This window comes from Chaetodon auriga, chromosome 23 (assembly GCF_051107435.1).
Source record: "Chaetodon auriga isolate fChaAug3 chromosome 23, fChaAug3.hap1, whole genome shotgun sequence".
In the NCBI taxonomy this organism is placed as follows: Eukaryota; Metazoa; Chordata; class Actinopteri; order Chaetodontiformes; family Chaetodontidae; genus Chaetodon; species Chaetodon auriga.
Window position 1 is genome coordinate 13479844 of NC_135096.1, and position 12636 is coordinate 13492479.

General features: G+C 44.9%; 1 protein-coding gene across 3 annotated transcripts; it reads right to left on the minus strand.

The window, feature by feature from the left end:
- Positions 1-1515: 1515 nt before the first annotated feature.
- arhgap1 (Rho GTPase activating protein 1) lies at positions 1516-12511 on the minus strand. 3 transcript variants are annotated; one of them, XM_076723357.1, is made up of 13 exons: positions 12417-12511; positions 6952-7197; positions 6745-6843; positions 6385-6472; positions 5515-5646; positions 5119-5205; positions 4479-4577; positions 4274-4381; positions 4108-4184; positions 3945-4022; positions 3744-3872; positions 2716-2819; positions 1516-2596 (listed from the first exon to the last, which is right to left on the minus strand). In XM_076723357.1, exons 2-13 carry the CDS (start codon positions 7073-7075, stop codon positions 2429-2431), a joined length of 1293 nt encoding a protein of 430 aa, XP_076579472.1. In that variant the 5' UTR covers positions 7076-7197; positions 12417-12511; the 3' UTR covers positions 1516-2428. The 3 variants fall into 3 exon arrangements, with proteins under 3 accessions (XP_076579472.1, XP_076579474.1, XP_076579473.1); XM_076723359.1 differs by lacking the exon at positions 12417-12511 and adding an exon at positions 11743-11768; XM_076723358.1 differs by lacking the exon at positions 12417-12511 and adding an exon at positions 8268-8339.
- Positions 12512-12636: the final 125 nt, after the last annotated feature.

Consider the following 12636-nt stretch of genomic DNA (forward strand, 5'->3'; position numbering starts at 1 on the left):
ACACAGAGCGAAAAAATGAGCTGAATCTGAAGACAAATGGCAAAAATGAGGAAAAAGCTCTTTAAATTAAGGCGCTGGGAACTGAACGAAGATCAAAATAAAGCTTGACGATGCACCGGAGTACGAACAATAAGTGATGAAATACGACTTCGCCTGAGAACTACATTTAAATCCCAGTTGAGGATACTGTTAGTGTGGCCGGACTACATGGAGCTTTAACAACAGTGGCACTTCCACCAGCGTACCTGTACCATTAGCCACTGGCTGATCTGCGACCTTTCATGGTACAATGTGGAAAATACGGCCACCAATCGACTCAACTCGGAACAGTAAGAGTTCCCTCTGCTGTAAAGCCCATTTGATGCTCCCAACGCCCGCTCACAGACTGAATAGCCACCTGGTCATGCATGGATGGGAGCTCATGCGACAAACATTTGGTGAATTGAAGCTGAATACGACCAATAAATTCATTTGAATTGAATGTATTAATAAAAGAACTGAGCAGTACGAACAATGTGAAAGATGACAGCATGCACACTGAAATGACCCCAAATTACTTTTGCTAGCAGGTTAGTATGCTACACCCACATGTGCTCCCCATGCTAACATATCCTGGCTACACAATTAGGACTACAGATCTTTGTGCTGAAAGGATGGCATAAATGATAGAAGTGCAGAACCTGAAATGTGTAGGCCACCTACAGGGTACGGGTTAGCATCAGCTATCACCGTGATGCACACAACGGTGATGCCACATGGCTAAAGATGGTGGCTGGAATGAATGGCAACAAATGAAAGGAGCCAACACAGACGCTACAACACTAAAGCTAAACAAGATTTCATTGATCCAGAAAAGAGGCTAAGTGGAATGACTGGAATTCATGCTAATGAGCGGCGAGTATGACTATTGTTGTAGTGGTGGAAGTAGTGCTCACAGCGGGTATATATGAAGAAAGTGCTGCTATGAACTGTGAACAGGAGAAAAAAAAAAAACCTGACTCTGTGTCTACTGTTTCCTGTTTTTTGTACTCCATATGAAGATATATCAGCTGTTTATCCTGTACCATAAAAAAAAAAAAAACAGCTAGTCCGACGAGCTACAACGAGGCGTGACAAAATCACGGTTAATACTGAAACCAGATTTTAGTCAATTATAGTGTTGTGACAGGGAAAAAATGTGTGGAATACAATGTTAAAGTCAAATATAGCAAGAAGAGACCATCAGGGTTTCTATATATGACAGAGCTGTGAGTCTGGAACCTAAGCCAGGTCCAGCACTACTAATTTTGGGTTCTAGCTTTTTAATAATCTGCTAGTAGAATCGCACAGCTCCTATTCCACTGGTTACTTTATTTACAGCATTTCATAGATTGTCATCTGGCGCCAAGTTCACCGTTTCGAAGTTGACCTGAGACTTTCAAGGAGATGCTAACTCACACCTCCATCCTCTCCTCTCTTCAGTTTGGGATCAGGGGATGTTTTGCTTCATTATCCGTAGTTATTATTTATGTACTATCACCCCTCCCCTCTCTCTGTGTCTTTCTGTGAAAGCTGGAGGCCAGTTTTTTTTTTTTTTTCCTTTTGGCACTATCAAGAAAACAGCAGAGTGACAGACTGACAACACTGACAGCACAGCACAGACATAAAGAGAGAGACTGGGGGGGGGGCGTCTAAGTGCGACTGCTGTTAATCTCCAGATACAAAGATGATAACCAGACTGTTCTGGTCAGGCCTGAGACACACTTAAGTACAGTTCTACACGCATGCAGTTAGGACTCAAATTTCTGAAGGGTTGGTTGGGTGCAAATAGGTGGAGGAGTCAGAAATGCACTGCAGTTTGCCTGGACTGCAGCCAGTGTTCGTGTGGGACTGACTCTGCATTCACACTGGGACCAGGCAATCCATATTTGACTTTATGTCCTGAAAGATACACTCCCTGATTATGCAAGTGCACTTAAAAGTGCACAAAAGGCGACACCAAAGTAAAAATACCAGGCAGACGTTGCCCAGAGACCTATGCCCGAGTGACCCAGTGTGAGTGGACAGTCAGTCAACTATTTATCAGCTGCTGGATTTTGTGCTGTAACTTGTTTAAAGAGGGTTATTTGGCTGCAGTTTCATGCATGCGCCATTACCATCCACCTCCGTCCTTGCCTGGAGATAGATGGAAATGCGGGCCAGGAGCCAGCACCAGTCCAGACCGCTTGACATGACTATGAGACACTGCTAGTGGGCCAATCAGAACATAAAGAGCGGTGGGAGACAAAAGATCAAATGTGGTGATGGAAAGTCAGATGAAGCTGGCCTGTCTAAGTGCGGTTGGTGGAGAAATAATCTGATGTGCTGACAAACTAAATGCAGTAGGGGGAGGGTGGTGTCAGGGGTGTTTCTGACAGGAAGAGAGGCTGCGGGGTGACGGGGGACAGATTTAGGTGAAGACCAGATGCTGCTGGTCTAGCAGGGTCCTGATGAAGTTGTTGATTGGCCCAATGGCGCTGAGGGACATGGCGTTGTCCCGGCCCCACAGCAGGTTAGGACCAAACACCACAGCCAGGTTGCTGTTGGTCATCTTATTCACTTCACTGTTGGCTGATACCTTAACACAAACACACACACACACACACACACACACACACACACACACACAGGTTACACTTGGTAACAGACTGGTACAAAGTTCTAGAAGGCAGTTAGTGGGAAGTGTATCAGCGGTACCTGTGCCAGGAACGTGATGAGGTACCGCAGTGATGCATAGTTCTCCTCCGGCAGTGACTCCACCAGGGTCTTCATGACTGTCACCTGGCTGTCACTGGGTACAGCTGGAACCCACCAAACACACACATCACTGTGAACATAAACTCATTCAGGATATAGATGATGTAGGTGTTTCTCCTTATAGCATGAGAGAGCTGTCACTCTCTGGTCATAGACTCCAGTCTGCAGTTCAGCAGGTTGTACATTTCACTGATAAACCACAGAATTCCGTCAAGTAATCGCTAAATACAAGTTCTTTTGCATTTCTTCTCATCTGTTGTCCTCTTTCTCATATTCAAAAACCGGAATATAGTAACAAATGGACCCTGGATCATCTGAATGATTACATACAAGAGCTTCAACAGAATCTGCATCACAAATAACGACAACAAAGACAACACGAAGAACCAGTCTACATAAACCCAACACCAGATGGCGCTTTAAACATCTCTCCTCCTGACCCTGAGTGGGCATCCTTCCTTAGAGATACATGATTCTTCAAAAGGCATCACTAACGCTTCTGTGGGAAACAGTGAAGGCAGTTTTAAGTGGTGCAACAATATCATTTTCAGCTCATAAAAGAAGAAAGAAAAATAAGAAGAAGCCGAACTGGAACAAAAGTCAAACCACTTTAAAGCATAGATGCAAGCACTTCTGGTCCATTCCCTCTTTTTTTAGTCATCATAGTATTATTAAGGGGCATAAAAGGTGTCCCTGGTGGCTGAAGCTCCATTTGGGGCACTCGAAAGGTTCTCTCTGGAACATGGCGGCATGGCGAAGGAAAGCTAGATCAACCTTTTCCTCATTTCCTCTTACTTAAGACTTTTGCCCTTATTTGTATCCATGACCATGATATTCAACTGTGTCTCTTATATCCTATATCAACACTACGAAAAACAGGTTTTTCCTTTGCCTAGTTTGTCGCAGTTTCCATCTAACTTTCCATTCTAACAATGAAAGCAGAAAAAGCACTGATCATTTGAACATACAGGCGAAGTTGACGATGTCGTTGTAGAGCTGGTAGGTCAGCAGGGGCTCAGGCAGCTCCCTGAGGAACGTCTTCAGGATCACAGCGGCCAAGTGAACGTCCTCCATCTCTCGGAAATCCACCGTCGCACCTACAAAACACACACAGTGAGAAAAGTACCCGCCACACGAGCAGCAGACAACAACAGGCGTGTGGATCCTACCTGAGTTGTATTTGAGCTGGACCTCCTTCACCAGAGTCACATTGGCAGACCGTCTGAAGATGCCCTCAATCTCCAAACCTGACGCACAAACACACACACACAACACGACATTGAACAACAAGGCCATTCTGACTGAGAGCATTTAGGTTATTCATCAGGTTACCTTGCTCTGAAAGGAAGCTGATGGTGTCTCTCATGACCACAGGAACGCGGTCACCATCTGGGCTCCTCTGTCTGAGCCTGGCACACACAGTGGTAAAGATCACAAGCTCAGACCAAAGATTTGGGATGCAGGCAGCATTACTGGAAGCTGTCCGGTGCTAACTTACAATGGGAGTGGCACCCCGAACACCTGGTTGGGGAGGGGAGGGCTGCGAGGAGGAGACATGGGAGGCTGGGTGGTCGGCTTCATCGAAGCTCTCAACTTGTTGTCGTACCTGATGTAAACAATGTTAGATTGACCAGAGATCTTTCGGTTTACATGATTTCCAGGAGGAAAAAAAAAAAGAAATACAAACACTGGTGTCCTCTTACTCTTTGACACGGGCCGGGATGAGCAGCTGCTCACACTTCACCACGTCCTCCAGCTCACTCAGGTAGCTCACATAGTTGATCTTCCTGCCAAACTTAAAACTGCAAAGACAGAGAGAATCATTAAATTTCAGTTATCATTTACTGCATCCACATTCTGTGAGCAGCTGTTGATGACGACTGCGTGGTTAAGACAAAATGCGATTCTTTTTAAAAGAAATGGACAGCAGAAAAGGGCAAATTTATCAGAGTAAGTGGTTGGATCTCTCCCAAATCTGTCAAATTAAGATATTTGCTGTTGGACCTGGAATCCGGAACTCAGCCGCAATTCATTGGAATATTAACACATTTGTTTCTCCAACAACGACATGTCGAAGTGTAATCTGTGTTTTCAAGTTGTTTCAGAGATACAGATCCAGTTCATCCATGCGTCTGTTGGGAATGCTCCACACACACACACCTGGTAGAGCTACTCAAGCAACAGGAAATGAATGTGCAAAATGAGCAAAAAGGGATGAAAATGTTCCAAAAGATGCTCTTCCAACAATATGTCTGAAGATGCCAACTTGCCATTTTTCATCATTTTCTAGCCATTAACTGAGAAACTAATCAGCAGATCAACTGATAATGAAGGTAACGGAACCTGATGATAGGCTTGAAGAGGATCAGCAGGGTCTTGATAAACATGGTGGGATGGACGATGTACAGAGCCTTGATGTTCTTCTTGTACCTGAAATCACAGACATGTGAAGAAACACATGGGTATACTGACCTTTTTTCTTTAATAATTGCTCCATATAAAGGCACATGACTGTCAAGTAAACTGTTTTTCTCCACACAAGCAGAAATGAGCTGTATCCCCTCCCACAGACGCCCATTTAGCCAGTCGTACGGCCCCATTTCAAGTGGTTTTGGCCTCTGTCACATCACTGTGAAACAGCTGAGCCAATCACAAGGAAGCACCACATCGACAGCTCGACAAATGGAAAGCTGCTTCTTCGGGAGGTCAGTCAGTTATGATGCGATGGTCAGTGCTTACTTTCTGTCAAACTCCCTGTATGCGTCTCGTAGCCAGCTGAGCGACGGTTTGTTTTCACTGGTCAGCCCATGATGGAAATAGATCAGAGTGTAGTCGCTTTCAACGTACTGATCCAGCGTTCCTTTAAGATACCTGCAAAGAAGAAAAAAAAAATCAAATAAATTCATCGTCATTTACCGACTTCATGAAATGGCAGCATTATGCCGAGAGGAAAAAGCTGAAGTAGCATTTTAGTTCCCCAATGAGGAAGTTATTGAGACACTTCAAAAAACCAAAGAGTCATGTCCTGCTTCACAATGGGTCAAAGATGTAAACGATGTAACCATAATATCACAACAGGGTTTTTCTATGATGCTCCTGCTCCTGCACGGCTGTGAAGCAGCTCATTTCATGTTGAACTGAATAAAAGCATTATTGGTGCACACTGTTTCAAAGTGGCTCTTTGGATGTGCATCATCTGTGTCAGGTGTCGGGCCAGAATGTTGAATCGGAGGGTGGCACAAGAGGGTTGCTGCCAATGAACGTGAACATATTCAGCAAGTGTTATGAACGCCTCTCAATTAAATGATGAGATATTTTGTGTCATGAACGTGCTCAGTGAATTTCTTGGCGATTTGCCCCGTTATATGAAATATTTCTTGTGTAAAAATGGAAATGAAAAGAGAGTGTGTGGACCACTGGCCGTCCTCTCATGGCTGTTTTTGGGTCTGAATCATCACCCCCCCACCCCCCTGGAATTTCAGCCTCTCCCTCTGTCCCTAGTTTGCATGCTGCCCCATGTCCCTCTCCCTCTGTGTCTCTGTTTGTCCCCCTAACTAGCATGTATGATGATTTTAGATTAATATTACTCCTTTAATCACAAGTACTCACATCAGCAGCTTCTGATGGTCCAGTTGATGCTGTGGAGGCATCCTGCAGGCATTGAACACGATAACCTTCCTGCCAAAGTTATCATCACCTACACACACACACAGAGACGTTCATCATTACCTATATTAGAATTGATTACTTTGATTACTTCGGAGTCCTCAATTACTCCCGAAAAGTCTAAAAGGTGTCAAATACAACCAGTAAAAGGTTAACAAATGTAGGTGGAGTCCTTAACCGGCTCTGAGAGGCTGTTTATAAATGAGGCAGGAAATAGCGAGTCTTTCCTTCTCTAAACACTTTAAATTGACAGTCGACTGTTCTGTGAAACTGTGAAGAGAGGTTTGCGATTGGAGGACGGACCTGCCACTTCAATGATCTGATGCCTGGCGATGTCATAGAAGGGATGGTCCCAGGGCAAGTGAGGAGAGCCAGCATTGAACTGCTGGGAGATGTCTGTCTCTGAAACACACACACACACACACACACACACACACACGCAAACATGCAAATGAAATAAAAAGTATATCGAGTTATTGTATTGAGAGTGTACTCATGAACCCATCTCACCTGATTTACTGAAGGTAGACTCATCAGCGGGCCACTGCTGGTCCTCAATCGTGGCCAGCTTCAGCTGTCCCAACTGTGTGGTCGCAGGGTCTTCACCCAAATCTACGAGCAGCTCCGACGACATCACACACACTGCTGGATGGCACTGCACGCACCTGCTCACGCACACTGCACAGCGATGCCTCAGATACGCACACACACACCCATACACAACGCTGCAACTTCCGGGGAGTCGCAGCCAGAGTCCTGCAAGAGACGGAGAGACACCTCAGGTCAGCTGAAACATTGGAAATGTTTGCATAACATGAAATAATGCCAACTCTGGTGACATATAGATGAAGTCATGACATTACAAGCAAAGCAATGTCTCTGTTGTTGGCTGCAAGAACCCACACACACCTACCATCCAGGGAAGTGAACACCCAGTGGATTAACCTGATAGAAAGTAAGTCTATCTGCCGACATGCAGCAGCTACAGGCCTGCCCACTACATGCGGTGCAGTGCGTGTGTCATGTCGTAAAGCTGCTGTGTCACAAGACTGCATCTGATCTGTTCTCTGGAAATTTCGCCACAACAACAACAACAACAACAGAAATACTCTCAGGCGATATATATGCGTGCTAATCATTTCACTTTGGACTGCTTGGAGGACCAATCCAAAGCAGAATTTGCTTCACAGTAGCAGAACCATTGTAGCCACATTCAATGATACTCAATACTCTGGTGAGGTTTGGACTCTCATGATCAGCTTTAAAGGGTCAGTTTATCCATGGTTTGCTTTCTTTGTCCATCCTGGCCTTCTGTAGAAACATAGCGGTGCCGGACTGCAGACTCCGCGGCCCCGCGCTCTCTGCAGATCTAGCTCATTTGAAGTGATCGAAAACACTACAGTGCTTATTTTCACGTGATTCTGCACTAATAAAAACATATTCTGCCAATGGATCTGAATACAAATGCATCACTTGGTACCAAATGCACAGACCAAAACAAACAGTGGCTATATAATGTCTATGTTTCTATATATACACTGTACAACGCGTGTGGCGTTCGCTGACAGCAGAATGCGACATGCACAGTAAAACCAAGCATCTGAGGGAGGGATGATAATCCGGCCCTCTGCGCTGCATCTGTCCTCTGCTGTGCAGGCTCCCATCAGCCCCAGCAACAAACTGGAAAATGCAGCATAGCTCGAGCCTGTAGCATAACCGCTTCAAATTAAAGGCTGCTTTCCTCGTCCTCCTCTCACACATTAACTCTCTCCCTGCTTTCTACACTCACACTTCCTCATGCATTTCCCAACCCCCCACTTACTTACCCTGCTCTCTCTCTCACACACGCACGGCGTCTCTGTTCTCTCTCTAGTACGTGACGTTATGCTGGCTGACAGCATGTTGCTTTAAATAAATATTGCTACTAACCAACAGTCGGCCTATTGCTGCTGACCAACCACACGCGCGGATAGCAGAGCACAGATGTTAGTGCGCAGTCTGACAGGTTTTCCAGTGAGCAAGAAGACAGGATTTTGGATGATGCAGACAGTAACAGGTTGCACAAACCCACTGTGCTAACACTGCAGGTCAGCAAGTGTAGGTCACAGGTGGAGGCCGAGGACACAGCACCTGACTGTGGTCAGCAAGGACCAGCAGCAAACATGAAACACAGTCTGCTTTTATGAATCTATGCCAGACAAGTCTAGAAAACTACTGTGTGCTTGTATGAAGGATGACAGCCAATGATTTTTCATCAGCAGCGATAAGGCTCAAGCATCATTTCATCGACGTCTTCATCAGTGAATGGAGCTGGCTGAGGGGGTCATCATGCGACTCAAGAGTGGAACACAGGTCAAGTGATAATTAGAGGTCATATAACATGAGCTGTCTGTGAACACCAGACTAAAACTGCTCACAGCATCCACTGAGAAGAGGTCGCACATAAATCTGCATGACATCAATTTAAGTCACGACAACAGCTGTGCTGTATCATCGCCTGCATCAACATTAGGAATGAAGGATCGCAGAGGTCATGCACCTGCCCTAACCCTCACTGTAACAACCCTGTACGTGATGAAACACCAGGTCACTGTTTCCAGATTTAGCAGACCATTTTGGATGGTTTTTTAGGTGTGAAAAATGCAGTTTTGGTGTTCCCAAGGTCAAGCTGAAGCATAAATATAACCCATATTTTGGATAATTGATTAATTAAATCAGTTAGGGTTAAATATGAATGTACACAGAGGTCATAATTTGCTGTGAGATCTGACTCGCCAGCATTCGTTTCCAGAGACATTGGTGGGTATGCACCACAGTAAACACATGATCGACGGATTTGGGGGACATACCCTATATTTTACTTGGCGCTACATGGTGAATTACCAATGTTATGCTTCAGTATTTAGTTTGCAGTGTATCTGATAAACCAACCAGCCTGTGTTTTAGTGCGAAGTCTTCATTTTTGAACCGGTTTCACGGTCATCTCCTACTTAAATAGCACAGCAAACCGACAGAGGCTGGTAGGGATTTGAGGCGACAACATCTAAAATCTGTTAAGTTTGTGTTGAATACAAAAACTTTCTGGATTATATTGACGCTGAATTGACAAGAAGACTGTTGATATGTGGCGCCATTTATCTTGCGCTTCTAGACTAATGCGATTTTTAAAGGATTGCTCATTTGTCGGATTTCTTAAGGGGAGTTCGGCATAATATTTGCCCCTTACCAGCAGCTTCTCTCAAAAATCACAATTGAACAATAACGTGTAAGTGATGCGTACATGCACAAATTAGCTAGGTACTGAATTCTGTGTTTTCACTTATAGAAGCAGAGTTTTCACAGTATTTCACCTTCAACCAGGTATTTGATTCTGACCGCCGAATTAAAGTATTAATTGTAACTCATTTGTTTACGATGCAGTGGTGGGTCATGGTCGATCTACGTGGCTTTAGGGTTAGGGTTATATGGCCGATTGTTGGTTTGCATATCCCTTGTATGGATGGGATTGGGATGGGGAAAAACCCGGCTTTAAAAAATATTCATGTAAGTGTGGCCTAAGCATAAGATATGAAGGTCAGTCAACTCACAAAACTCCAGTCACAAAGACCATCAAACACTATGATTAAACTGACTCTCATGAGCACAGCCCCAGGAAAGAAAAACCAAGAGTTACCTCTGCTGTGGAGGATAAGTTCATTATAGTAACCAGCCTCAGAAATGGCCAATTAATGGCATCACAGATTAGCGGCCACATTAATGCTTCACAGAGTTCAAGAAGCGGACACATTTCAACATCAACTGTTCAGAGGAGACTGTGTAAATCAGGCCTTCATGGCTAAAATGCTGCAAAGAAACCACTTCTGAGGGAGATCAACACAACGAAGAGGATTGCTTGGGCCAAGAAACACAAGAGATGGACATTTAATCAGTAGAAATATGTGCTTTGGTCTGACGGGTCCAAATTTGGCATTTTTGCTTGCAACGATCGTGTCTTTGTGAGAAGCAGAGAAGCTGAGCTGACGTCGTCGTCTAAGGCTGAATCCCATTTCACCCCTTGGCCCTCCCCCTTGGCCCTACCCCTCCGTTTTGCGCGTTCACGTGGAGGGGTAGGGGTGTCCCAATTCCCATTATGACGGAGGGGTAGGGGGAAGTGGTAGGGCTATGTACCCCTCCAAATGGAGATTTTTCCGAGGCACACTCCAAACGGAGGGGTACGACAGATTTCCCAGAATGCCTTGCAAGACCGGCAAGATGGCTGCTTCCGCAACTAAAGAAGTCCACAAATGTAAGTATTTTCTCCATGAATAAAGTTTTAAAATGTACGAAATCCACTTTATTGTCTATTTTAACGTTGTTTCAATGTGTAGTGGTCATTTTCCTCGTAAAAAATCCCCCGAAAAAATCGATAGTAGTCGAGGCTTCAGTTACGTGGTTACCGTTGCCAGGCTGAATGCCACTAGCGGTGCTCTGTGGGCAGCCCTGATGAAAATCTCTCAACGATCCACCAGCATTCCCAGGCGTCGAAGGCGTCTCTTCTTTCATTCCTCCGACTAGCAGCAGACAACCGTAAAAAGATCCCAATAGCCCACGCAACAGAGATTACCACAGCAGCAGACGGCATGATTCCTCGAGATCTCCGGCAAACACTTGTCGCATCTGCCTACGTAAGAGGCAGCGGCGACTACTGATGACGTACGCGATTGTCGAAGGGGTGTCCCAATTCGGAGGGGTTGACTTTCGGCCCTACCCCTTGGCACTAGGTTTCAAGGGGCAAGGGACAAGGGGTAGGGCTAAGGGGTAGGGGTAGAAAAGAGAAATGGGATTCAGCCTAAAGGTGTGGTACCACGGAGTGTGTGGAGTAACTGGTGTGACGATGCTTTGATGACGGTTTACTCAAAATTCAAAGCCCACTTAATCAGCGTGGCCACCACAGCATCCTGTAGCAACACATCACCCCATCATCTGGTTTTTTTAACGGGACGATGACTCAAAACACACCGCCCGGCGAGGTGAGGGCTATTTCACTAAGAAGGAGAGTGATGAAATGGTGCATCACATGACCCGCTGTCCGCAATCGCCTGACCTAAACCCAAATGAAGTGGTGAAAAAAAAAGCAGCCAGCAAGTTCTCAGCATATACAGGAACTCCTTGAAGCATTCCACGTGACCGCCTCATGAAGTCTAAAATATTAATGATGAAACCCTTTTTTTTTTTGCTAACTACATATTCCATGTGTGTTATTTTATAGCTACGTGACTTCAGTATTAATTTACAATGTAAATAAGAAAAAAAAGCACTCACTGAGAAGGTGTGTCCAAAGTTTTGACAGGTACTGTAGGTTGGGGGTAGAAATGGATATGAGAAGAAAGCGAGGACGCATTAACTGACAGATATTTAAGTGGAGTTTGTCAAATTGCTCTCTCTCTCTCTCTTTCTCAGCAAGCAGTATTCCAGCAAGTAATCTACAACACCGGTGATAAAAGCAACAAGTGAGCCGTCAGGTAACCGAGGTTTTTTACTTTTACCCACAAAGTCCGCCACAGAGAAGCATTTAAGCTACCTTAGCTATTTTGCTTTTAAAAAAAAAAAAAAAGCAAAACGGGCTAACTTAGCAACCTTGCCTGGCAAATGTTCCAAAGCTAAAACACATTAGCAAATTGATTTAGCAAGCTAGTTTTGAGGGAGCAGTCATTTGGCAGTATGGCTGCATATGATGGATGGGCACAGGCGGAACTTTTACACGAACAATGCTGTAGAGGAATTCATTCGTAAAGAGAACAACTGAAGTCACGGTTAGCTAAATCATATCACCGCGGTATAACAAAACAATGTTCCCACAACAAATTAGCCCTATGGTACTGTACGACTAACAGCACACGACCGCGAACGCCTCTCGCGATCGTTGCGCTTCCGCCTTGTTTGTTTAGATTTATATGACAGCTCAAAAATGACAGTGCAGTGAAATGTGTATTTACCGTAATTGTATAGCTGCTTTGCAATCACCCGATAGGCTTTGTTGCGTATGAAGTCGCCGTATAGTTGATCAGCGCTGCCGAGAGCAACAACTGCGTCAGTACCTCTTCCGGTGTGATATTTTCAAAACAAACGTATGCATTTCTACGTATCTTGTACTGTGTCTGTCAAAATAAAAGCACTTATAAGATGTGAGCGCCATCTCGTGGTCCTGTATGGGGA